The sequence below is a fragment of the Columba livia genome, chromosome 1 (assembly GCF_036013475.1).
Source record: "Columba livia isolate bColLiv1 breed racing homer chromosome 1, bColLiv1.pat.W.v2, whole genome shotgun sequence".
NCBI lineage: Eukaryota > Metazoa > Chordata > Aves > Columbiformes > Columbidae > Columba > Columba livia.
Genome location: NC_088602.1, coordinates 175,715,010 through 175,742,738, shown reverse-complemented (window position 1 = coordinate 175,742,738; position 27,729 = coordinate 175,715,010). Strand labels below are relative to the sequence as shown.

At 41.0% G+C, this 27,729-nt stretch overlaps 1 protein-coding gene across 10 annotated transcripts in view; it reads left to right on the top strand.

Moving 5' to 3' along the window:
* The window catches only part of MSRB3 (methionine sulfoxide reductase B3), an 89,749-nt gene that overhangs the window by 10,333 nt on the left and 51,687 nt on the right, over nucleotides 1–27,729 (top strand). For 3 of the 10 annotated variants that reach the window (XM_065048566.1, XM_065048558.1, XM_065048562.1), the window contains exons 2-5: nucleotides 9,992–10,118; nucleotides 14,213–14,284; nucleotides 23,779–23,887; nucleotides 25,663–25,740. In XM_065048566.1, the coding sequence (XP_064904638.1) occupies nucleotides 10,043–10,118; nucleotides 14,213–14,284; nucleotides 23,779–23,887; nucleotides 25,663–25,740 (335 nt within the window). In that variant the 5' untranslated portion in view covers nucleotides 9,992–10,042. Of the gene's footprint in view, nucleotides 1–6,070; nucleotides 6,138–9,991; nucleotides 10,119–14,212; nucleotides 14,285–23,778; nucleotides 23,888–25,662; nucleotides 25,741–27,729 lie in introns of those variants that run through there. The other 7 variants (XM_065048564.1, XM_065048559.1, XM_005499808.4 and 4 more) reach the window with 5 other exon arrangements.

Here is a 27,729-nt window from a genome sequence, read left to right as displayed (position 1 = left end):
GAAATGCAGTTATGCTGCCTGACAGAGGGATGTTAACTACATTTTATAAACCCGATGCTTTACTTGCGAGTGTCTTTACGAAATATAGCTCAGGTTTGGTTCACAGTCTGATCTAAAGATTATATTTTCTCTTGTAGTAAATTATAAAAATACAGGGAGATAAATCAGCTTCCAAATGGTTTGTGCTGAAGAGTTAATGCTGAATGAAATGGCACAGGCTGATGTCAGTAGGATGTGGGTCTGCGTGTGTCTTTTACACTAGAAGTTTAATTTTCTAGTAGGGTGTGTGGCATTTATAGGGGCATTATATGCACATACACGTAGATGGACATTAGTACCAACTACTTTTTCAATTAAAAGAGTTTTGAAAATATTAAAAATCTGCTGGCTGTAGACTTACTGATTACTTTTTGGTAATTTCCTGTGTACACTGTAATAACCCCATGGCATCTGATCCTGTGTTGAGGATGCTTTAGTTTGCTGCTGTGACAGGAAGCGTTGTTTCTTTGGGGTTTTTTAATTCCCTGATACAGGTTTTACTCTGAGAGCTCATTACATCGCAGGCTAAAACCATGGCTGAAATCACAACTGGTTTTAGCTCTGATGTGGTCCTGGACATTTCTGCATTTCCTTACAGTGCCTCATGAAACAAGGTCATCAAGTGTAACTCAGCTGCGATGTTTCAGAGTTCAGCTTCTCTGTGCAGCTGAAGTGGCAGCTTCCTTCAGGCCATCTGTGCCCTGCAGGACAGGAGTGTCCTCAGCAAACAGCTGCAGGGCTGGTTTTCACTCCTCTCATTTTAGGAACAAGTCAGACAATGCTCTTCTCCAGGCAGTGTACTTTTTTGATGTTTAAGGTTGGAAGTCCTGTTAAGTCATACCAGTTTTCATCTGGAGGCTTTCTCTTTGCTTCATTTTTATTTCTCTTCTACGGAAGAGAAACAACTCGTATCACGTATCTATTGTGTATTGTTAACCAGGCAAATAAGCTTTGTAAGCCAAGGAAGAAGTCTGCTGAGTTATGGAGCACCATGTAACACGATTTAAAAGAACCCTAATTCCAAACAATGTATTTGTTTAATCTTCAAAACTAGTCTTTTTTTCTTTGAGAAGTAAAAACTAGTACGCAGTTTTTTTCAGAAAAGCAGAATAGAAATTCCTGTTCAAGGGCTTCTGTTCACTGCTAGAAAGGAAAGTTGTGTTTCACGTTATAGTAAATGATATATGGGATTTGTCCTGAATTAAAAATAGAAAGCTTGCTAGCTTTTTTTTGACAAGGAAAATACTGGTGGGGAGGGAGAGCGTACCTGCTCAGATTGACCTCCTAGTAAAAGCAGGTGTCACGTCTTCAGTGTTAGGGTACTCTTGGATAACTCCATCCACAGCAGTAAGAGAACTTTTTAAGCTTTTTTTTTGTTCTTTTAGTGCTGAAAATGAATCCCTTATCAGTGAGCAATGCAAGAAGCTTTCAGGCTTGCCAGTAGGAATTGTTAAATTAAAAGGTTATTTCCAGAACACTTATATATCATCATGTGAGCACCAGAAGCAATTAAATCTTTACCACTGCACTGGAGAGAGCTGCCTGGGATGGAAAAGATTATGTATTTTTCAAGATGTTGAACGGATCGTGATTCTCAGGGAAGACCCATTTAAGAATAGTTTATGACTGTTGCAGTTATAAACTCACTGCCGTAAAAGGAATGGGCTGTGCGCTGGCAGGCTACCAAGGCAGGGAAAATGAAAGTGCAGCCCAGCGCTATTTTAGTGCTTCAGACCTGGGAGGAGCAGGAACAGATGAGGGAAAATCCCAACTGACCTGTGTTTACTCTCCTTTGGGAAGTATCTCCAGTCATAACTATTGGGAAAGAATCTGGAAATGACAGATGATTGAGTGCTTGCAAGGCTCAGGGACTCACCACCGTCTGTCCTTAGTGAAGGATGCTCTTCTGTCCCAGGCTTGGGGACTCCTTACTGGTCTCTTCTCTTCCCGTCTTTGGGGTCTCTCTGCTTTTTCTTGGCTCTTTGCAATTCCACTTTTCCGATTTCATCCATTGCTCACAAGGCTTGCGGTGTCTTGTCTCTACAGTAATGAAATCTCCTACCGTTTCCATCCCTCCCTGAAGACCAAGCCAGAGTCCCTTGTGCAAGGACCCTCTTAATTTGTGTGTTACTTAAAAGATGATTAGTTAACTCCTTCTTCCCCTTGTACTCAGTGTAGCACAGATGTCCCCTTCATCCCCACTGTACCGGGCCATGTCCTTTGGCTGTTCAGAGAGGACCGGTACCGCTGCCCTGCTGTGTGTTAAACAGGAAAATAAGGAGAACTTAGCCTTGCAGTTCTCTCCTCCATGGGAGCAGTTGCAGACCAGGGAGGCATTAATGCGCTTTTCCCCCCCATCTTACTTTTCAGGAGGCTACAACCTTTAAAAAACTCTGTTTTGATTATCCTCTCACATCTCAGGCCTTTTGAATTTGATCCCTGCACACACCTCCGGGCTTCAGTTACACCAGCACACCAGCCTCTTTGTTGCCAAACTGGTTTTTCTCTAGCTGGAGAAGGGGGCAATGCAGCAGCCAGTTCAGCATATAAAAAGAGAATGTTAGCTCAATTTGGTAATTACATTAAAATTAAATACAAATATTTCTTCTTTGCTCAGATGCAGTATTTTCCTTTTATAAGTACAAACCATTTTTTCTATTCCGGGTAACTTTTCTAATATAAATGCAAATTCACAGACATATGGAACTCTACCTCCTTACTTAGCATATTTTTTCTCAACAGTTGAAATCAGTGAAATTATCCTGAATTGTGTATATAGGTTTTGGAATCTGGTTTATTTTTCAAGATTTTAATGATTTTTTTATTAGAAATATAATTGTTTTAGCCTGCACAGTAGTCTAGAATCTATTGTGGTAATCTCATCTCACTCTTAGATAAAAGAGCAAAGTTTGGATAATAAAGCACAGCCTAAAAAGATCTGCAGTTCATCTCAGTGGGAAACTTACATGCAGCCTAAAGTTGGAATATGGAGGGTGGTTTGTCCCTAAAGCTCTGCTTGTCACCCTGTATTATAGGGTGGGGACTCAGGGTAAGCAGGAAAGAATGTACATTCCTGCTAAAGGGAGAGCAGTGCTTCCATGCTGTCTGATCCTTCCTCATCTTCTTTTCCTGCTTTCTTCTATTTCTTTGTCTGATCTCAACCTCGAGACTTTGCTTCCTCTTCCCCTACACCAGCTGTTAAAATGCTGAATATGCAATATGTTGCTATTGAAGCTTCCCAGCTAGAATATCAAAAAGATATCATAGAATCATAGAATAATTCTGGTTGGAAGAGACCCTCAAGATCATAGAGTCCAATCATAACCTAACTCTGGCACTAAACCATGTCTCTAAGAACCTCATCTATGTGTTTTCTAAACACCTCCAGGTATGGTGACTCAACCACTTCCCTGGGCAGCCTGTTCCAATGCCTGACAGCCCTTTCAATGAGTATTTTTTTTCCTAATATCCGATCTAAACCTTCCCTGGTGCAACTTGAGGGTATTTTGTCTTGTCCTATCACTTGCTATGCAGGAGAAGAGACCAACACCCTCTGTGCTACAACCTCCTTTCAGGTAATTGTAGACAGCAGTAAGGTCTCCTCTCAGCCTCCTTTTCTCCAGGCTAAACAACCCCAGTTCCCTCAAGTGCTCCTCATCAGACGTGTGCCCCATGGTCAATAACATTCCTAGAATGTCAATAACACTCCTAGAATGTCAATAACATTCCTAGAATCATAGAATAGTTTGGGTTGGAAGGGCCCTTCAAAGGTCATCTAGTCCAACCCACCTGCAATGAGCAGGGACATCTTCAACTAGATCAGGTTGCTCAGAGCCCCATCCACCCCACCTTGAATGTCTCCAGGGATTGGGCATCTACCACCTCTCTGGGCAACTGTGCCAGTGTTACACCATCCTCATAGTAAAAAATTTATTTCTTATATGTAGCCTGTATGTATATGTAACCCTCTTTTAGTTTAAAACCACTACCCCATGAATAGACTGGGCCATGTTACCCCATTTCATGTGATGAAGAGGGCTGGTCTGTAGGACTGGGGTGGCCCCTGTGCCCCTCGAGCATGAGCAGCCACAGCAGGTGCTGTGCTGGGTGTCCCAGGCAGGCATGCACCCGCTCCAGCCCACCCAACCATTGCAGCTCATCTTAGGAGATACCGAGTATACTCCTCTGTTAGGCATCCTTAAGGGACATTAAAGTGCCTGTAGCTGGATCTGGCATTATCCTAAAGCAGATGATATCCAAAGTCATACTTAAAAATCACTTATGTGTTAGACTGTGTGTTTTGTATTGCAGAAAGATGTATATTTTAGGTTTGAATTTCTATGATAAATACACTCAGTTGCTATGGGAAGTATGTAAAACCAAAATCCAGCACAGGAAAATATATAAAATTCAAGAAAGCAAAAAGATTTCAAACTTAATTTTTTTAGACTCCTTTCTTATAGCAGTACTGAATTCAAGTTTAAAGCTTGACATTTCCTGGTTTTCCACTCAAATATTATGAGGTATGGCAGTGATAGCCTCCTTTATCAGGGCACAATGTAAACTTACTAAAAGCAGATTGGATTGCCATTAATTTTATGTGTTTTAGGACAAGCAGCTGCGGAGAATAGGCTTCAATCAGGAGTGTTAGAAGTGAAGTGGGAATGAAGGGCTAATACTTCTGGTTTTTGTGGCTGTAATTGAGAAGCTGGTATTGTATGAGGGGGAAAAAGGTATATGCAGACAAGCTTGTAAGTTAAATGCTTTGGTACTTTTGTAGACCTGTAAGGCTAGCACAATTAGTTTCTTTTAAAACGTCTTGTGCTTCTTCAATAAGCCTTTGAGCAGCTTATATTTAAAATTCTCCTTATGATGTTTTGCTGCACGTTGTTAGCTGTTAATGATTGAAGTATTTTACTCTCATCAGACAGCAAGCTTTTGCAAAGTATTTTAATAGCAAATCTTGAACTTGTGAAGACATCTTGTTTGCATTATCAATTGATATACAAGCACATGAAAATCCAGAGCCTAAAAATCTCTCTTTAAAGGTGAATTTCCAAAGGTTTTGTCAATTACCTTTGCAATTATTTGCTGAATGCTTCGAATACAGTACAATACGTTGAAGCATGCTGCTCTCTAAAAACACAGTTGCAAAGCACAAATGCATAGTTACAGGGTGTGTAGCTTTTGAGGGCTGAAGGCTGCAGCCTTGTTCTAGTAGGCTGTTCGTTGGTAGTTCCAGGACAGAAGGGATTGTTAGCCCAGGTAGTGAGGTCTGTGTGTGTGAGGAAAACACTTTACCATAGAAAGTCCCGAGTTGGATGGAACCCACAAGGATCGTCAAGTCCGACTCCTGTCCGTGCACAGGACAACCCCACAGTTCACACCATGTGTCTGAGGGCATTGTCCAGTCTCTTCTTGAACACTCTCAGGCTTGGGGCCGTGACACCTCCCTGGGGAGCCTGTTCCAGTATCCACTACCCTCTGGGTGAAGAACCTTTTCCTAAAGTCCAGCCTAAACCTCCCATGGCACATCTTCCTGCCATTCCCTCAGGTTCTGTTGTTGGTCACTAAAGAGAAGAGTTTGATGCCTGCCCTTCCTGATGGTGCACTGCAAAGGGTACTAGTTTCAGGATCAGAGATAATCTTGGATCGGAAGGGGGATCTGGAACTCTTCCCTTCTCCTTTCTCCAACAAATAAATGGCAGTCCTTATGCCCCTGCTGAAAAGTTTTCCTGTGCTCTGGTCTCCTGCCACAGCTGGACCAGATCCCATTAAACATCTCCTTAGAAGATACTAAACATTGCCTTTACCCACCCCCCCACCTCAGCACATGTCATGACAAACCAAAGACATTCACTGCGAACTGTAAAGTCCCTAAAAACTACCAAGTGCAATGCAGGGAGCAGGAGATGCCAAGGGCTTTGGCATTGGAAGAGAATGTGTTAAGGGAAAATTATTAGAGAGTAAATAACTGTTTAGACACAAATCCACGGAATACTGAAATACTTGCTCATGTGGTTCTCTCTAGGCTAGACTTCTTGCAGTGCCTGGTGGTTTCTCTTCTGTCTGCTGAGTCTGACTGGCAGCAGCTTTAGGTGAGCAAAAGCCCAATTAAAAAAAAATCCAAATGCTGAGGCTGAAATAAATGTATATATTAAATATTGCACTAAGCTTTATCAGTGAAACATTTGGTTATAGTTTGGTTTCTGTCTAAATAAATAAAAGCTTTGCAAAACAACTGTTTGAACTTATTTCTGGACTGGAGAAACTCAACAAAGCAAATAGAAATTAAAATTAAACTGTTAATGTAACACTTGAGTATAGAAGACTCACAGGCTTTTGCTGTCTTCTAACTTGTGGTTGTTTGGGTTTCTCCAGTGTGGCAATATTTTTGATCTTTTGCTTTTTCCAGTGACAGAAATTCTTGACATAAGAGCCCAGCTCTGTGGCTGGCATGCACCTATCTCTAATTGCTTCCTGCCCTCAAAATGGAGCCAGAGGCTTGAGGGTGGAGGCAGGGAAACTGGAAAAATATTAGAAGCTTCACACCGTGAAGGTCTCATTATTGGTGCAAGAAAAAAATGATTGTTCCTTAAGAATTTGTCGTTTTTAAAAATTTACTTGTAAAGGGATAAAACTTCACATTTGTCTTGTGAGAGCTGGGGTTCTCCTGTAATTTTAGGAATTCTGGACCTGAATTGTCAGGAAAAACTCTGAATATAGAAAACCTTAAACCAGTCGTGTTATCAGTTCTTGAGACCTTTGATGTTTCCCTTACAGCTCTTAAAAGCAAGATGTGGTAATATCAGAATTTTCAATCTCTTATATTGTCCCTCCCCCAAATAAATTTCTGTAGTTGCAGACAGAGGTTGAGAAAACATAACCTGAGTACCTACAAAGTTCTTAATTTCCGAAGTACAAATTTGACAGAACCCCTGTTACTTTTTAACAAATGGTGTTTATTTGGGGGCTGAACTTGTGATTTGTGAACATTTGCAATTGACAATATAGAAACTCTTAAAAGCTGGCAGCACTTTAATGTATGTCAACATTAGGACATCAGCATCCTAAAAGGAAGACTTTCCTGGAGTTGCAATGTGTATCATCCCAGCAAAAGGCTCCTCAAGTCCACATGGTTACTGCTATATTTGTATGATTTATATTGGTAAGATTTACAAGCTGTGTCTGAGCACCCTGTCCATCTTCTGGGAGCCAGAGAGATGAAAGATCCAGGCTGGCCTATGTTGTGCTAATTTAAAGAGTAAAGTGCAGTGAAGGGGCTCTAAGAGATCTGGCGACACTGGGGGACAGCTGTGGAGGAGCCAGCAGTGTCCTGGGTGTTGCAGGCAGTGCAGCAAGCAGCATGTGTTTAAAAAACAAAACCAACAACAACAACCCCAAACACCAAACAAGCAAACAAAAAACCCAAAACCAACCAACCAAAGAACAATAAATGATGTAGAAAAGCAGCATCCCCTTTCTTGGGTTGAAAGTGCTGGCATGACTGGGTTCCCCCAGGGCTGGCTGGGCACCTCCAGCACCAGCATGGGGTGTTTGCTTAACTTGGAAAGGTCTGGGTGTGCACAGCGCAGGCGCTTAAACCGCCTGCATTGGTATTTCCAGGATGGTGTTTTCTTCCCATGTTTCTTGTCGTGCTCCGACTGTTCCTGTTTAATAAATTAGAGACACAGCCCTAGTTCCTGAACCCGTGGAAGGCGGTGGCTAAGCTTGCAGCTGCTGCAGAAAGAGCAAAGGAAAGATCTTAACCTGTCACAATGATGTTTACAGTCATTCTCCACCAGCCTGTTCTCTGCACCTGTGCAATCAGCAGATGGGGTGTGAAGCACCTCCAAACCAAATGCATTCATTGCAAGGAGATTGACTTTGCTGTTTTTACTGATTTTTTGCCAGCAGTTCTTAAACTTGGTCTTCAAGCTCCCCATGGCAAGGGCTTTGTTGATGTGCATACAGAACCTAGCACCAGGAGGTCCCCTACTGGGCATTGCTGTACTGTACAGAGTAAATAAAAATAGTGATCAAAACGTCAGCAGTAAAAGAATAAAATGTTAACTGCAATAAAATACTTTCATGAACACTCAGTTCTATTTTATTGGGCTTTCAGGACTTATATATCCTCGGAGTCTTTATGAATACTTGAGACTAAATAACAACATTTTGGTGAACGCTGAAATACTTGACATTTTCAAGAGGTCAGGATCTATTTTATAATCCTCGGGAATTTCGAATAATTTCCTTTAAGCTGTTTACACTTGGGGGACTTGGGGGTCCTGACAGGGGAGGGGAGGGACGCGGTGCTGGTGTGGGAGGCCCGGCCAGGAGCGCGGCTGGTGGCCCGCGGGGCTGCTCGGGGGGAGGTGACGCGGTGCGTCCCGTCGTCGCTGCGCCGTGCGCGGTGGGTGCCCGCGTGTGCCCGCGCTGAGTGGCTCAACGGAGACCTATAGGAGACCATAGAGGCGGGGCAGCGGAGACCTCGTCGATGCCGGGACGGGGCCGCCAGGCGGCGCCTCGGCTGGCGGAGCGCCGCTTTGTTCTGCGCGCTCCCGCCGCATGTCCCTGTGTCCCCCCATGTAATTGTGTCCCCCATGTCATTATGACCACCCCATGTCCTTGTGACCCCCCATGTCATTGTGACAATGAGAGGTTTATTTCTGTGCAATGGTGCTCTCGGGCTGTCTGCCGTGCACCCCTACCCCCCCGCCCCCCACCCCCCACACACACTTTGCCGCCGTTCAGCAGCGCAGAGATGTTCGGGTTTCGCAGCGGGGTTTCGGGCATGTCAATGCGAGCAGGTTTCCGTCAGATACAGCCCAGAGTGGTCTGTAATACCTATGGCCGGGTATTGCGGGCTTGTTCTTCAGGGTGATGCTGTGATCAGGTTCTCCCAGGTTGGGGAGATGCCCAAGGACAAGCTTCTGCTCTGGGCCATGGCTGGACCCAGCGTCCTGCAGCTCTTGTGCTGCCACACGCTGAAAAGCGAGAGGACACCTGGGAGGAGATGGGGAGTTGTGCCCTGCTTCTCAATAGTGATCTGGGGCCTGATCCTGCCCCCACCAGAGTACACGAGAAATTCGTTATCAGGTTCTGTGGGGTTGGCTCCCATCCCTGGTGCCACATACTCTCCTGAAGGGAGCTGGGGCTGCCGGGCAGCTGCGTTTCCTCTTTTCCATTGTGGGTAAATGAAACAATTAGTATTCATGCATTAAATCCTTCTAAAATAAAATCCTGCAACTGCCATCTCTGTGTTTGCTATATTTAAACTGGCCGGAAGATTGTTTAAATATATCTCATGGACAGTTTACAATGTGAATTTTTTCCTGCCTTAAAAAAAAAGAAGTTGTGGTTTTAAGATATCTGGCAAGTTTATTACAATGAAATGTCACGTTCCTCAAACAAGTCATCAAAAGAAAAAATTTTAGCAGTGACTGGTTTCACTATTCAGAAATGTTGTGGAGTGTGATTTCGTTTTAAATAAAATAAATAGAAAAGTCCGCATGTTTGATCTGCCAGGCATTCCTGGGTGTTCAAAGCAGGACTCCTGCTATCTAGCTGAGGTCCTGAGGTTTACCGAGGTACCTCCTCACTGGAGACTATGTAGGTTGCTACCCCGAGTTTCTCCAAGTTTGTTAGGTAAAGCAGCTGTTGTGAATGCCTTCTATAAAAATGCCCCCTCCCTCTCGCTTGGTAGCATAGAAAGTTGCTTCACTGGATACTATTTAATATATATCAAAATATTAGGGGTGGATGCGTCAGAAATGGGCTAAACATACTAAGAAAAGTGCACTTAGACTTATACTCCAACATGATGGTCTCATGAAGTTGTAAGCATTGTTTTTATTGTGAATGTATCTTAACATTTTTGATGTTTTAATTTGTTCTCATATTTTTTTCTTTTTTTTTTTTTTTTTTTTTCTTTTTCTTCCCTACTCAGCTCTTGCCCCTGTTCTTTGCCTCTGGTTTTGTTGGTGAGGAAATCACAGTGATGTCTGCATTCAACCTGCTGCATTTGGTGACAAAGAGCCAGCCAGTGGCCCTGCGAGCCTGTGGGCTTCCCTCAGGTTGAATGGGTGCTGCTTGTTGTGTCATGCGTAACGAAGGCCCTTGTAGGAATGGGTGTCTCTGCTGCAGGAAACTATATGTGCTATGGTTTGCTCTGGGTTGTTTAAATTTTCCTTTGAACCAGAAGATTGTTTGCTTTTTTGTTTGATAAAAGTCGCTGGCTTGAGTGAGGGTTTCCGCATACGAGATTTTATGATACTTGGAAATGCTGTCTGACTTCCTTGTCCAACATATTTCCTCTTAAATTTTATATTGTTTTCCTAATTCTCAGAAAAAATAGTAGAATTAAACTGGAAATAATTTACTAAATGCCATTGATATATCTTTTGTAAAAAGATGCATAAAAGAATTTAGCATATTGATTGCTATTAGATCAAAGAATTTAAAAATACTTTCCAAAATGTTTAGCGGTATATTATAGTTACACTCCATGTATCCCTTTTTACATTTTTATTATAAAACAAATACATTGCACTCAAAATTATGTACAAAAAGTGTGCAGAATTTAAGACTTAATTCTTACGTTCCTCTGACAGCATCTTTAGTTATGTGACACTCCTCTAGATAAATAAATGGAAACCTGCAGTTGAATGCCCAGATGCAGCTGCACTTTTCATGTAAGGTCCAGGATCTCCTATTAGGTCTGTGAAGGGTTCCATAAGACTCCATCTACATTGATTGGTTATATCATGCAAACCTTGAACCTAATTATTTTGTTTTTCACTGAAACAGCAACAGTATCTAATGTCTGCATAGTAATGTCAGTGTACATGGTTATGTGGGAGAAAATAAAAGCTGCACTGAGCTAATTTTGAACGTTACTAGGAATTTTCTTGACATTCAAATTAAAAAAGCTACGATCCTGGCTGATCAGTATTTGAAGCATCAAAAAAGAACCAGCTTGGGTGTCTGTATTTCACTCACAACTGGTTCATAAGGGTGCAAAATGTTACGAGCACTTTTTCCCAGAGCTATATTTAAAAACCATGTGGAGGTGATGTTTTAAAGATTTTTTCAGTGATAAGACATCAGTTTTCAAGCTGATGGATTTTTCTAGAGCTGATTACACTTTATTTGAACTAAATCTGCATCCAATTTTGTAGCATTTGTGTTCTGTTTCCCCCCACATGTGCACAAAACTCCCATTAACCTAGATAGGAGTTGCAAACACATATTGAGGAAGAGGGAGAATAGCCCGCATTGTGTCAGCCTGACCTTGGTTTCCTGTTATATTTGCTGCTGAGCCAGATTTAAAATCCTAAAAATACAGGGTAAGCAAATTTCCTTAGCCCTCATTATGGACTGTTGGATGCACGCTCGTGTTGCTGGTGTCTACCTTAAAATGGGGGCAGTCAGTCTGCTGGCTATTTTGTTCCTGCTCTGAAAATGAGATCTCAAAGTTGGTCAGCTAGAAACACAGGCTGTGGGAGGGTTTTTCTATGGTGTATCTGTTTGCGAAGCATTACATTATTAGCTATTTTGTCAAGTTGTTTTTCTGACACAATCCAGTAGTCAAATTTTGGAATAAAAAGCTCATAACACTGCTGTTTATTCCTGTCTCTTTGATCCGTAACTGTGCAGACATTAATAGATAGAGTTCCATTCTAGAGTTCTATTCTCATTAATAGAGTTCCACTGACTGGCTGCTTTATGTACATATATATATATATATATATGTATAATAAACCCATATTAATCTACTGGCAGTGGAATAATATACAATCACATATCTCACATATTTTAAGAGTAATCTGAATTCCCCAGATGCTTATAAATTAATGTAGACTTGTTTTGCCTTTGGTTAGTTTTTTTGTTTTGTTTTGTTTTTTTGTGCAAAGTGGGTGTATGGAGGGGATTGCAAGTAAATAGTATAGCATGTATCAAATTAAACATGGGAACAATATCTGGAGCCAACATCTGCTTAAATGCCACAGTGCACTGTGACTTTAACTTTTGAATGCACAGAAAACGCCCCAAGTTCTCATGACTTTTTCATAACATAACGCAACACTTGAGTTAGTAATTTTCCCACCGCCCAGTTCTGTGTGAATTGCAGCCCTGCAACCATAGCACTGCGCTGGGTCCCCACCAAGTCTGGAGTGGTGTGGAGTTTGATCTTCTGCTGGTTAAATGGCAAATTCAATATGGAAGGAGATTTTCTAACCTCCTGGCACCCCTGCTCATTCAATGAGAGGGAGCAAAGTGCCGGCAGAGCTGTAAATTTGGTTTCCCGAAGCAGTTTTAGAGTCCACGCAGTTAAAAATGTGCCACTTTGGTTTTTATGCTTGGAATGGAACCTCTGTCCTTCCTGTAAGGAACAAAGTGGTACAAAAAAGTGATTAGTATAAAGTGATAGTTGTAGATCAGAAGCAAGTGATTTTTTTTTTCTTTTTCCCAAAAAAGTTAAATAAATGAAGTAATACTAAGAAGTGTCTTGGAACAGGACTGACCTGCCTCTTCTTTGAAACACTATTTTGTACGTGTGTGCGAGTTACGCTGGGTTATTCATAAACCGAATTAACAGTTGTGCTCGTGAAGCTTTTTCACTTGCTCTCTTTCTATATCAGCACCTGGAGTGCGGATCTATTCTTCCAAATTGTATTTTAAAATACTTTTTAAATCCATTGTTAGGACTAAACTCTGAGTTTGTGCAAACCTGGTGCACGGTTTGCCCCTGTAACATTTTTTATAGCCGACATTGTAAAGCTGGAGCACAAGCAGACATTCCCAGTAGATGGCACTAAGCATATGCTGTTGTGCATGCTTAGCACTTTATGAAAAGCTTCCCATTTAGGAGTCATTCATACATAAAGTACATCCTGAGACCTTATGAACATTTACAAGTATTTTGAGAAAAGCGTGAGCATTGGGAAAAATCACGTCGATCTCTGCTCGTACACAAACTACGCTCACATTGGTTCGAGGTTTCTTAGCTTTCAGGAATGATTACAGCTCCATTGTGTCTGTTGTGCGATGGAGAAGTGTTGCTCCTTAAGCCCCCTTTATTAGAGTTGAATGCTCTAAATTTCTTTGGAAATGTAGGATGCACTCAGCACCTGCCAGGATTAGTTCACAGAAATTCAATCTTCTTTTTTGAAAAAACCCTAAACCCACAACAAAACCCTCCAAACTTTTAATGTAAAAACTACTTCAGCTGCTTTAGTGAACACCAGCACGTAACTGATACAAGTAACGATTATGCACATTCCATGTACATAAGTTTTCTGTAGCAGACCACCAAGCTATAAAGTAAAAAGATAGCTTATTTTGCTTTGCTGTGTCTTTTAATTATTATGGGTTCTAATTTCTTTAAAAAATCCTTTATTTCTTTAACACTTTGAATGTTGTGCTGCTTACATCACATTTTTTGCATGAGATAATTTGACTTTTCCTCTCCTGTAGATCTAAGAAAATTATGGTGCTTGTAAAGTTAAGTAAAAGTAATGATGAAGAAATTACAGTGGTAGACTTAGGTGTTTTTTTTTCTGTATGAAATAATAAAGTCCTAGATAATATTAAATTGTTTCGAAGTGTTTAATTACTAAAATAACTACTAGTAGGAAACCATACTTTTCTAGGATTAAAGTACAATACATCTGTATGAAGATGGTGCTGGGCATATGGTGCAAGTCTTTATTAAGTAAATGTATATAGTATAGTTTCTCCTACCTTGTTTTATTAAATCTTTGTTAATTCCAAGTTTCAGTATAATGTCTTTCCATAAAATGGAAATGAATTGTTAGTGAACAAAAAATTACCCATTTCAGAATTGGATTTTTAGTAGTAATCTGTTGGCATGAAGTATTGCTTTTAGGAGCAGATCTTGCAAACAGTTACATACATGAGCCATTTCTATGCATTTGTCTCTCTGAACAATCAAGCTCTCGTGTCAGTGGAGTTATCTCTGTGTGTGGTGTTTGTCAGATCTGGCTTTAACAACAAAAACTCTAGAACAGACCTTAGTCACTTGTATTCAAAGTACAGTAGTTGCTATCAAACTTTGTGTTACTTAAGTATGTCTAAACGTTTCATACTGCATGTTTTTATGTTTACAGATATAATTTCCATAATGTATGTTATAACTTTCCCATAGCTTTCCGTAAAGTGTATCACCAAAGATGTACTGTTACAGATGTCTCTTCACATGCTCTGAAAGAAAATAAAAGTAAGACTGATATATTGTATAGCAACACCTGCTAGTGTGGCTATGGTTAAATGCCTGTCAATGTTTTCATTATAAATCCCTATTTTCTGGGGTTTATATCTTGAACATAAAAATTTGCTCTGGGTTTAAATACGTCATACAAAGTCTCAGCTGAATGTACTTGTTCCTCAGAACAGGTTGGGGGGCAAAAATTAAAATTCAATTCTATGGCACTGATTTTTTTATTGTTTTTAAATAAGCAAATATCTATTTGGAACAAAAATTGATTTTTTTAACTTAAAATACAGTTGTACAAATTACCTAGTTGACTACCTCCCAGCAGTTATGAGGAATTTGATAAATGCTTGAGAAGGGTCTTGAAAACAAGCAGTATGTGAGCGCAACAGTAAATAGCATGTGAAGCTGTTTGTGTGTCATTATTATACAAATGTCTGTGTGCATGCTTGCCTCCTAGTCATGTGATAGTGGAATTATCATAACATGATAGTAGCATTATCATAAAAGAGCATAACATTATCATATTTTTGGAATGGCTTGAAAATGGGCTTTAAAAATTATCTTTGTATCTAGCTGTCTTAATGGGAATATATATTTGATGTTATTCTGTATTTACAAATGTTTCTTTTGTACAATAGTATTCCATCTAGATTGTCTTATTTAATGCAGTTTAGAATGAAATTTATTTGTAGATATCTCCTTGGGAGTAATACACTTATTGTGCCTGATGCTTGCAAGAGCTGGGATCATAAAGAAGACCAGAACCTCCTTGTTTATATACCCTTTTTGTTTGTACCTTGCTTTTCCCCCCTTATTAACTCCTTGTTCTGGCAGAGTTTTGCACTCTCCCACGTTGGCTGGATAGACAGAAGTCACTTGTCCCTGCATCGTCTGGATCGAGGCTCCTCAGTGACTCTGGCACTGAGTAGCACAGGGATGATGAGATTTTTCTTGGGCTCCCAGACCATTCACAGAGCCAGTTCCTTCATGTGTTCCCTGACGGATCTCTTAAGGTCATTTGCTTTCCCTTCCTGCTCCCATAAAGGACCCACCACAAGCCATTTCTACCTTTCTTGCAGGAGTGTTTTAATTCTGGGAGCTCATAAATTTCCTGCATTCCATTCCTGTGCCCTCTGCAGCTCAGGCTTACTGCATTTTCTGCTTAGTTGGGTATGGAAAAATGAAGTTGCAGCACTAACAATGTTTCTGTGTTCTAAAGTCTCCCATGAAAAGCTACGTTTTTGTTTATTGGACTGTCTGTTTATAACAGAAGGTCTGAGAGTCCTTTAAGGACTGCCTTTACTTTTTTCAATTAAAAGCAGTCCCCAGCTTTGTCCTTTCTCTGAGAAGTATGTGATGAAGGTCGCAGAGAAGAATGTGATGTAAAGGAGAGATGACAGCACACAAAAAGGCAGGAGATTTTATATATTGCAAAGCTGAGGGAGGGCAAGCAAGAAAAGGTGCAAGTTAGGGGGATGGACACATGAACCCTGAAGTCAGTGAGGGTGTGTGTTTGGAAGTGATGGAGGAGATGATCCAGGGGGCAGCTTAGGAGGTGTAGAATTTAATGGTACCCTGAATGGGTCTAGAGAGTGTGGATTGGGAGTCAGGTACCAGTGACACAGATATTATTGTAGCTTAACTGTTAGGTTAACCACAGGTTGCTACAGCATAGATCATGATTTGAGAGAAAGTGAGTAGAGAGGAATTCTGTCCCAGAGATGGCTGAGAAGCAGAAAATGTTTATTCTTAGTTCCAAGCTAAATTTGTGTCTCATCTCATGATTTCCTTCAAAAGAAGCTGTGTTGGAAAGGGGTGTGTGGCTGAGGGACGGAGTTGCCCACTGCTCCAGCCGGAGGAGAGGTTCTCATGGGACGGCAGCTGCTGGCAGCCCTGCTCTGGCGCTGCAGCTTTGTGCACCACAGGTAAGGTCTCCCTGCTCAACACCCTGGCCCAGATCAAGGACTCCCAAGGACAGCAGAGCAGGAGAAGCGCCTGACCAAGTCCTCTTAAAGCCCTTTTTTAGGGCTTGACCCCATCTTCCTGACCCATAAAGCATGGCTGAATTTTACAGAAACACAGGGAAGTCCACAAGGTCCGCCAGGGAAAGAAGTTGGCAGTTACTAACCTTTTTGGCTGCTTCTCTACCTTAGTCCTGAAGCAAGTTTAGAGGGGAGGGGGCAATAGTGTTTTCCATAGCAGAGCAACAGCTGGAACACAGTGTGTTCCAGCTGTTCCTGTCCTCATACTGAGTACGTCCCTCAGCACTTGGAGATGTGGCATGGAAGGCCACGGAGCACACTGTGCCTGCTTGCGTCTTTGCTTAAAGGAGTCCTGCACAGTTGGAGACAGACTGAGTTTTGCAGGGGTTTAGGTCTGGGCCGTTGTGGGGAACTGGAGGAGAAGAGAGACCTCTCCCCACCCTGCTCCTTCTTCTCCATTCCCACCCCAAGTATAAATTGTGGCACCTTGATTCTTGAAACGCAGTGTTCATTTCACAGGCCACACATCACTATTGTGGAGGAAGCAGCAGGAGGATTTAGCAACAGCCTGAATGCCACAATAAGCTACACAGCACTGTGGTAACTGCTGGCAAATGCTGACTTTTTAATTGTTTCCACTGCAGGGTTAAACCTTTATTAAAGCCGTGTGAATAAACTTATTTTGATGGCTTACCGAAATATTTAAATGCAAAAGGTAGCATAAAGCACTCTTATTAAATTCAGCTTAATTCTGCTGTTAATAAAATGCCTTTCCATATGTTGTGCACCCTTTTATTGATTCTGTCAGAAATCTACTGACCAGATACAGAGTGCTCACTGTCTCTGCCTTACTCATTTTGGATTTAAACAATTTTAGTGCCTGTGAAAGGTGCTAGGATCATATCAGCAAAACAGAAGTCTCTCTATTTGATCGGGGAGAGAGGAAGAGAAATCCATCATTATTAATGTTCCCTCCTCTGCTGCTGCACCAATAGATCTTGATCTTGTCTTGCCTGGTTTGTATCCAAGAATAAGGCAAATAGGTCAGCTGCCCCGTGTACTCCGTCTTTGGCCGTCTCAGCAGAAAGGCTAACAAAAGTGGCAGTTTATAACATAATGAGCTTTTGCTCCACTTAATTGAAGCTGCTTCTGTTCACCAACCTTGGCTGAGCAGCCGCTTGCTCCCACGGCTGTAGTGCTGGTGAAGATGACAGCTTGAAAAGCCCCAGGGGAAGCCACCTTCACCTCCACCGGCCAGGGCAGGGTGCAGCTGGAGTCCTCAGTGGTTAGAATTTTGAAAGCTTGCAAGACCAAGAATGTAGCTGGTAGTGACATTTATTTCATCAACGTGAGATAAGGAAGTAAAGTAGACATCCTTGAGAAGACAAATGGAGCTGCTTTTCTTCCCCCTTCCCCACTTCACAATACACTTCAGTCTTTTTGTTAAACGTTTTCTACATTTGCAGGGAGGGGAGGCAGCTTCAGATTTCTTCTCCAGGGAGTGTCTCTTTGGCTTGTGTGGCTATCTCGGCCATATAACCTGCTGCAAAGATACTTGCAGACCTGAGGAAACAACAAGGCAGCTTCCCTTCCCATTGATGCTGCCTGTATTGGGACCACGGGAGTTCCAGTACCACTTTATTTGGAAAGAAAATGGGTGCACAGGGGAGATGCATTAGTTGGGAGTTTATAGTTGGGTCTTTTTAGTGCTTGAGAAGTTTGTTTTCATATACAGGAGAGCTCTGATGGTGACTCAGTATATATACATGTATATGAAACACAAGCCATGTAGATGACCCGGTAGAAAAAATAAATGTGACAGGTCTGTTAGGTGTTGCATGGGTGTTACAAAGAAGGGGCTTGCCCTTCCCTTGTGGCCATGGGACCCTTCTGGGTGTTAATAAGTTGTTTTGTTGGTTTTTGTTTTAAATACAATTAATTTTGGGGTGGTACTTTTTAAAGATAGAACCTGGCATTTGACCCAAAATCTTAACTATTGCCCTGGTACCCTCCTTTTTGGATTTTCTATGCACAATATAGTGGAAATGGTCTTCGCCCCATTGCTCCTAATGCTTGCATGAAACTGCAAATTGTATTTCAACAGCAGGTGGGAGTTAGCTACCTATAGCAGGAAAGCAGAGGAGCCATCCCTTAGCGAAGAAACACAGATCTGTTTTGCAACGTGTAAAACATTTAAAAGGGTTTTTTTAATGATGAAGTTTGGATTTTACTTAAACTTTACCTCCCCGCATTTCAGAGATCTTTTGCAGCATCTATCCTAGTCAGCAGCATGCTTGTGTAATTTAAAATGGCTTGTGATGGGATTATAAAAAGATCTATCATGTAAAACACAGGTTTTCTAAAACAGTGTTTTTCACCTTACAAGCCAATAGAATTATTTGCATCCATTTGCATTTTCAAGATTTTTGGTTAGTTTTCCTTTTTTTAACTAGATGAGCAGTTCCTGGCTTGTTTGCAGTGAGAGGATGCTGTGGCATTCTCCCAAGGCTGTGGACTAAACGCTGCAGAGAACAGACTAACATAAGCGAAACAGAGGGTTGTACATTTGTCCTTTCCTAAGCACAGAGAGAAACAACTGTAAACAAGGGCATAAATGGTGTAAATTAAATTTGAAATAATAAAAATGGGATATTCCACTTTTAAAAATACTGAATGTTAGTGACAGCGTATGTAAGGATATTTATTTAAATAAATGTTTGCAAATATTTTTTAACCTTGCAGGATTCCTCTTAATGTCAGTTTGAGATAATTTACCATCGGTGACTAAGGTATGACCCACTCGTGAGGGGACAGGCTTTGAGAAGGAGAGATGTATACTTAGAGCCAGATCCTGTAATCTAAGTTACATTTGTAGACCTTTATGTAGTTGTTGGAGCTATGTGTATTCTCAAGAGTCTGCCCACACAGGTCACATTGCAGGACTGGGGCTGGGGTGGTATATGAATAATAAAATACGCTGGAACACCCCTAAAAAACTGCTTGGCTATATTAAAAGAAGTAGCACTGGAAACTAGAAGCCCGATTTATTATATGGCTGTGCTCGGATGGAATATTTGACCTTTCTGTATTTAATTCAGGAAGTCTTAATGGTATGTGCTCAGTGCATGATTGTCCATTAATGTTAGTGGAACATAAGCATGCAGGAAGGGCGAAAAATGTATGCTGTGTCTTCCACGCAGTTGAAATCTTGAGTTAATTTCAGTGATAGGAAGCAACAAAACCTAAGAGAAAATCGTTCAGCGGTTCAAAAGCCTATTTGAAGAGGGAAAGCCATCAGGCAAAACGCCATGATATTTCAGGGCATGTCAGACAATAATCACCACCCTCCAGCATGCTGGAGCAGGTGAAGGGCTGAGTGGTGAGGAGTAATGGTCTGCTAACTTGTGTCCATCTGTCTGGACGTAGCTCGTTGCTAGTTTTCTTGTGATTGCTTATGTGGAAGGAAATAGCACATGCCTGTGTTATGAACCACAGATTTGAAAAGGTAATTGAAATTGGAGTTTATATGTGAGGTGAGATGCTTAATGTCTTCATTATCAGGTCAACACCCAGAAAATACTTTCTGTTCACTTCATTTATACAGAGGACCCCAGAGCTGAACTCTGAAATGCCCGTAGGCTGTGGGTGAATAGTAAATGGCAGTGTGCACTGCATTGCTTTGCAGAAAAGCCATTCCTAAGCACAGGAACACCATGAAGAGTCTGAAAGGGTTTGTGCTGGTGTTTGTTTTACTCTCCTCAGCTTTTTTTTTTAAATGTTTGTGCATTAAGATTTGTGAGCCTGGCCTTTTCTTCACAAAGCCTTCCATCCTGCTCTGGAATCTTAGTGGCTTTTAGGGCAGCTGTAGCTGCTGGCAAAGGCTAAAGGCAGGTGGTCTCATGTGGAAACACTGGTGCCCGTTTGTGGAACAGTTGCCCGTGTTGCTCTTATAATGAGCACCAACCCCAACAAAGGCACCAAGGTGCGAGGTGCGCTGGTTAGAGAGATTAAATTTGTCCTCCAGTCCTGCAGTGGTATATAAAGGGAATTTTGTCTGCTGTTGTTCACCTCTCCTAACAGCGGGATCTAACTGGAGTTAGGACCATAGCTGTCCTGGGCCCTTCTAAAAGTCGTTGCTGAGAGAGCATCACCTCTGAAGAGCAAGTGAAATCCAATCCAGAGTCCTAATACAGATCTAATGAATCCAGACTCTGTTATCTTCACAGTGTACTTAATTTAGCCTCACCTTTAATGGTGTTGTGCTATTGTAAAACTTATGACCTTTTTTCTCTTCTGCCTTGAACTGTATAATATGCAAATGAGCGGTGAGCCTGCTTTTATGCCTCAGTTGCCAAAGAAGTTTGTTGCCTGTATGGTAACCCTTTCTACAGCTCAAACCTGGCCCCTTTGGGCAACCAGGCTGAGGAAGGTGCTCAGCCTGCATCTTATTTCTCTCCTTTAATAATGAGTTCAATATAACAGCTGCATTACTCTAGAGACAGTTTCCCTCATACTGGGCATGTATTTGTGTTGTCCCCTCCCAAGATAAAGATGTTTGGCTTGAATGCAGCAGACATCTCATATGTGCCGTAAAGAAGCAGTTGAAAAAATAGAAGCAGCGACTCTTGTACTGCAAGTTGAGCACTTTTGTTCCTCTTGCATGTAATTTTTTTTCCTGAACAAAGGACTGTATTTCTCAAATCTCATCCAGTAGTTTTTAGGATTCATTGCATTTTATTGAGGCTTGTGGTCTAGCCCTGTTTCAGATAACCTATCCTGACATCTTCTGCGGTCAGGGGTGAGTCTTGCTTTACCTTCTTGGCTCTTTGGCAATATAGAAATAGTGCAATTAATTTACTAAGCTATCTTTTTGTTGCTAGCAGTTAAGTAGTAAGTGCAATTAATTGAATAGGGCTGTTCTTGAATGCTGAGCATTAGACCAAGATATTTCCTTTTCGATTTGTAGTGCAACTACAACTTTTTGCTGATGTATACTCCGTTAAATTACAAACCTGGAGAGTCCTTTGTTGGGGTAGGTTGCAGTTTACCCCTCTGCAGTTTGGCAAAATTCCCCTGTAGACATAAGTACTTGTCTGTATTGTGAAACATGCAGTTAATTATTAAAAACAATAGGGATAAAAAAGCTTTTCCGATACGCTTCCTACTTCTGATCTATGTTGTGGATCAAATAGTTATTTTCCTGTGCAGATAGTGAGCCCATTAATTGAAGAACACTAAATTTCTAAAATAGATGAAAAATTATTCAAGAAGAGTAAAGAGGGAATACTGGCCATTCTTTAAAACATTCTCTATTTTCTCTGGCTTTTTCCAAAGTGAAGTTATGCTTAGTTTGCTTTTTTTGCAACATCTAAAGAGCAAATAGAATTTAAAAAAAAAAACAATTGCAAGATATTTTTAAAGGTGAAGAGATGTTGATTTGTAAAAGTCATTGCTGCTCTCTACACTACTTTTTAATACTGAAATTTTAGATGAGAGACTGTCTCTCGAACAGTTTCTTTCTGAGCTGTGTAATGCAACATAACAATAGCTATTTATATAATGCATATGCTTCCTTTCCCTGTTAGCTATACTTTGAAAGACTTATTAGTCCTAGAGCCCTGCACGTTCGGAGAATAAAAACCTCCAAAGTTTGACATCTTTAAATAAGCAACCAAATGTTATAAAGAACAAACCTCACTTACAGTTAGGAAACAATATTTACATTTAAGGTTGAAAAGCCAGGATGTAGGAAAATTTTGCTAATTTGGAAGGTGACCTTTAAGTGCACCAAAACCAAATAATTTGTAAGCTATGGCACAGGGCACATTCCTACAAAATTTGTGTGAATACTGCTTTAGTGGTTCTTGAAAGACAAACAAAGAGACCTGGAATGAAATCTTTATCCCTCTCCCAAATAAGATTGAAGCTAACAAAGGCATACAGCAGTGCTCTTTCAAAGCTTGCCATTAAAACGAAGGCTCTGCAGCACAGCTAATGAGATGGCTCAGAGTGGAAAACAATCTGTTTTTAAGAATGTTTAGATCAAAAGTAATTTTTAATCTATGAAATAAAGTCGCTTTTCAATACCTTTCTTTCACTAGTAAAGCTTTTTATGTTTGCACTATTTACTTCAATCAGATGTTTTCAATTTTACTTTTTTCCTCCTGAAAATACTTCCTAGGGTTAGTCAGTAGTGACCAACAGCATTATTCTTTTTCTCTCTCCCGTATTCACCCACCCCCACACGTTAAAAAAATGAGAAAAGAAGAGGGGGAGGAAGAAAGAAACATCTTTTCTTAAATGATTTGCAAGCATCTGTGCTTTAAGCTACTTTTTATGAACACTCCTTAGTAATGACTCAAGGTAAAAAAGCAGAAAAGCATCCAATGTTAGGAAATTGCAATCCAATACCATGTAATTTAAACCTGCCATTGCCTCTCCTGTACTAAATGACATACAGATGGGTAGCTCTGTTCCCTTTACTTCGGGAGCACAATTGGTCTTTTTATGAGTGTATATACATTACTAGCAAAAAATATTTTTGTTGGGACTGTTTATTTCTAATTGTACCGTATTTGAATTACTGTCATAATTAGAGAGCTTTTTCCCTGCTGTATTTTTGTCAGCTAATTTTTGCAAGCAATTATCAAAGTTACTTGAATATTTGGCAATTTCTGTTACTACTTTGGGAGTTTTCATTCTCAAAAGCAAACTTCTTGTTGTTTTTTCTTTCTTGATGTGGTGTGAATTTCTGCACTATACAAATGTTTTCCTACAGTAATCCTTATGTACTCCTTGGATTTTCTGTGTGAATTAAGCAAAACATAAGGTGAGGTTTTCAAAGGAGGCTAATTTCAATAGCAACCCTAATTTTTACGACAAGTTTATTGTTGAACCTTGTATGGCTTTGTGCATAAGGAAATGACTTGCTCCTCAGGGCTCCAGGTCTAGTGCTTCAACAGTGAAAAAATACAATGGTTAACGTTATAAAGTAAAAGGACGAGGATGCGACTAGACGTTAAATCAACCTTATTGGAATTCTAAAGATTTAGAATTGTTTTTCAGGTACATTAAAGGGTAATGAAATTGTTGGCTGAACATCATATGCCCATTACCGTAAGTCTCCAATATAGATGTCTTGTAAAGAACGTCTCAGCCATAGTTGTTGGGGTTTTTTTGCAGATTTTTTCTTTTTTTTAAACGGTTGGAAAAATGTTACTTGCTTGTGAATGATTGTGTGCGCAACAGTTTAGCGTGTAACACACCGAAGGGCTTTGGCTGTAGCACATGGTCACTGCTCCAGTGGAATCACCTGGCAGTCAAGCCAAGTTCATTTTTAAACTTGGATTTGAAGAAATAATCAGCTGCAGTTCAGCTGAGCCATTCTTCGTGCATTAGGGATTGGTCTGGTCATTGACAAGTGAATGCAGAAGCTATGCTGTGGCCGTCTGCCAAAGCAATTATTCGGGATTTAAGCTAAAAAGGCTCCTTCTCCCATATCCTCTCCCTTTGCAGGGTCATGTAGGGATAAAAAGGACTGTAAGGTGGTCTTTTCCCAGGAGGAGCTGAGGAAGCGGCTGACACCCTTGCAGTACCATGTCACTCAGGAGAAGGGGACCGAAAGGTAAGGCAGGACGAAGGAAACGCAGTCCTCCAAACACAGGCATCTTCCTTTTCTCTCCTTTTAGTGGGGCTTCCTCACCTTTTCCGCAAAGGTTTGGGCATTTTTTTTTCCCCCGGTTTTCTGCACTTGTTTACTAACCCCTACAAATTAACACCACTGCAAAGACAAGCATCTGCAGCACGGGGGCCGAGGCCAGGGGTCTTGTGTGACTTTTTCTTTTAATGAACACTGCGTGTCTTATAAAGTCACTGGGCTCATGTTTAAAGTCTGTTTTTAGTTTACTACAAAATGTGTGGTAGTAATAGTGGTTTAGGTACACTTTTTTTGGAAGACATCGCAGTAAGCAGAACCACGAGGGAAATGGCCCCGTGCCAGGAGGCTGAAGTTTTGAAGGTGGCCATTGTAAGTATAGACGTTTTGGCTGCAGAAAGAAGGTAGCATAATTTAGTTCTTTTCCACCCCACTCCAATTTCTTTTTGAAGCACATGTGGAGAAGGTATTTATTGGCTCATTTGTGGTTGGAATGTCAAAAATTTTCAATAACTGCCCTCACATGGCTTTAGTCGCTGGAAGCCAGCCCTGAGTCCTGGAGGGAAAAAAAAAAGACTCGCTTCCAAGACTGTTTTTAGTGAATAAAGTCTCTCTCAGCTGATTCCAGCGTGAAGGTAACTTGCCAAGGCCCAGCCATTTTTTGTTGTCTAATTTATACCACTGAGCTTGGCATAAGGCCCTGGCTTTACCTCTGCTCTGAACGTACTAATGATGTAACTGCTTGTTTTCATTCATGACCTGCAAAGGGCTCTCGGCCGCACGTGGGGTCCCGCTTAATCAGCAGCACCTTCCTGACGGCGTGCAGCTGGATGTGCTGAGGGGGCATGACTGCCCTCTCCACCCTGGCCCCCTTCATCCTCTGCCCCTGCCATCCTCCCGACCCTCCTCACTCCTGTGTACAGAACCAACAACGTGATTTAATGCACACAAACAATCGGAGATTAGGTCATTCTTAAAAATCCTGTTTATAAAAAAAAAAAAAAAAAAAAAAATTGGACCTCATAAAAAGGGTGAAAGGATAATAAAAACAAGCTGCCGAGCACATAGGCTTTTTGTTGGGCTCGCGCAGCTGATTCGTATTAGATGAATGACCTCCTAGCCTTTTAGATTGTTAACTTAGAAAAATATTCCCTTAAAGCTGTAATATTGCTTTTCAACTAAAAATATAAGGCACTCACAGCTTGAAATCGTGGACCAATTATTTCATTTTCAGCTACAAAGCCCCCGTGGCGGGCTGCCCATGCCCCAGCGCCGCAGCATGGCGGCTCCCGGGCGGCCGGCACCCCGCGCCTCACACCACGGCCAGGCCCGCTGCCTGCACGTGTCCCAAACACAGGCCTGAGAGTGGTGGCTCAGCTTGAGCTACGTGTCAAACAACCCGTGTTTATGAAAACTTGCATTTCACTTGCCAAATTGGGGAAGGCCCCCATTTTTCCCGTTTTGTTGTTGTTGTTCTGTCCTTTGAACTGTGGGACAATTCGCTTCCTCTTGCATGATACATAACACCTGAGGCACGCTAATGGGGACATTCCCCTTTTCCTGTGCCTGCTTTATTTGCTGCCTTTAATAAAAAACAACTGCCAACTTTTAAATCGTGGTTGTTTTGTTTTTGTGTTTTTTTTTTTTCTGTAACATTTTTCTAAAGTCTTAGCTAATTTAATAATTTTTAAAACCCCCAAATTTCCTTTATTTATTTTTAAAATGTAGTGTTGTTGTTTTCCCAGTGCCTTTGAGGGGGAGTACACACATCATAAAGCTCAAGGAATATACAAATGTGTTGTTTGTGGGACTCCTTTATTCAAGTGAGTATGCTAAACACAGTTTTGAGATTTCTGTTTCTTAGTTTATGTGTTGTGTTCCCATGTAATTTTGTGTATACTCCAGTACTTACGTAATCGTATCAGATCATTTAAGTCATTCAAATTGACAAGGGATACATGAGAAGCAATGTAAATAATAATGCTGTAGCAAAATGAGTATTACAGTAAAGATAAAAACGTAGTAAATAAATAAGATAGTAAGATAACATTCTGGTGAAATAGGTAATTGAGTGTAAAAACTAATAATTCTTTTTTTTCCCCTCTTCTTCTTATACAGCCATGTGAAGTAATTTTAACACAGTATATCACTGTACGGCTAGATATGATTTTTGGCTGGTAGCTTTAATCACAGGTAGCTTTAATATCTGGATCCTGACCAGCAATGCTGCACACATGCTACAGCATTGTATCCAATAATGGAGAAAAAAGAAGGTGCTTTTTTAGAATTCAAGCAGTTAAGAAAACGAAATCCAGGAAAATAGCATTACTTATTGAATCTTCATGCATCCCAATTAGTGCACATGGAGAGCTAGGTTAGGAACGGAAGCAATGATTAGGAAAGAAATAACAGCTTTCATGTCTTGCAGGAAAAATACTCTTTAGAAGTAGTGTGGGAATTACGGCCCTAAATTTGGTGCTAGAAGCAGTGCTGATTGAATTATCTCAGTCACTGAATTGTCCTGCACAGATTCAGTTGTTTATGTGCTTTTTCTTATTTCTGGCTGCTTGTATTCATTCTGATGAAGAATTTAATTTTTTTGCTTGTTTTGTCCTTCACACTGACTCAGGCTCCTTCACTTGAAGAGGTGCCTTTAAAGCAGCATGAAGCAGGATGGTCAGGATAGCGCTAATAATAGAGAAAATTGGGTCAGTAATAGGTTACAAAGGAAAATAAAATTGATGTAGCTCCAGGATCACCAGATGTGGCAGTGATAGTTGTTCTCAAGAGACTGTCTGTAAAGATGAAAGAAGCATTTCATCTCTGTTATGTTTGATTCCTCCTTCCTTGTGTTAGGAGGATTACCTGCAGAAACTTCAGCAATAACGTGAATCTTTTGAGTTGGAAAACTGATCGTTACGAACTTAGCCAAGGCAATATTCTCATGTCATGTGTTACTGTGGTGCCCAGCATGGGGTTACAAAGTGGGGATCTAAAGTCCCCATTAGCTGGTTTTCTACTCTGCCATTTAGACATCCCCTGCCTACTATTGCTAAATCTTTATGGCAGAAGTCCTGGCTCTGTTGAAGTTAATTCAGATTCGGCAAATGAATACAATGGAGCCAGGATTTCACCTTCTACCTTTAAGACAGGCTTCCTTTCCATCGTCTGCTGGAGAAAGAGTAGGTTTTTTGTGGGGTGAGATTTGGACAGCAATAGTTCACATAAGTGAATGTGAACTAGTTTCCAGTTGCTTTCACAATCCATTTAATACGGGAAAAAACTGCAATATGAGACTTAACCTGTGATTATCTCAAGTGTGCAGTATGCTTTGGCATAGTCTTGACTTTCTGAGTTAATGAGTTGGACTTTCTGTGTGAAATGAGCTATATGGAAATGTCCCTGTTTTCAGATTCTCTTTGAGACTCCCCATGGATTTTATGGGAGGAGAGAGAGGGAAAGAGGGAAGTTGTTTTTTTATTTCTAATAAATCCCAGGCCAATGAGCACCTGAAAAAAACACCTTGCTGGTTGGGTCCCAAGGCTGGACTGGCCTTAGCCCAATCTCCACAAAGTCTTTGTGTTGCTTTGTGAGCTCCTGCCACCTCTGGTCTACATCAAATTCAGCCAGTTGTTCTGAAATTGCTGGCAAGGTTAGGAACAAATGGATAGGCTGATAGGTGTCCATCTTCTTTTGTTTATTGACCTCAAAATATCAGTATATAATGTCTCCCTCAACTCAGAAAGACACATTCCTGTATCTTGGTGACTGCTTCAGCCCATACAGCTAAAAAAAGTGAGAAGGAAACACAG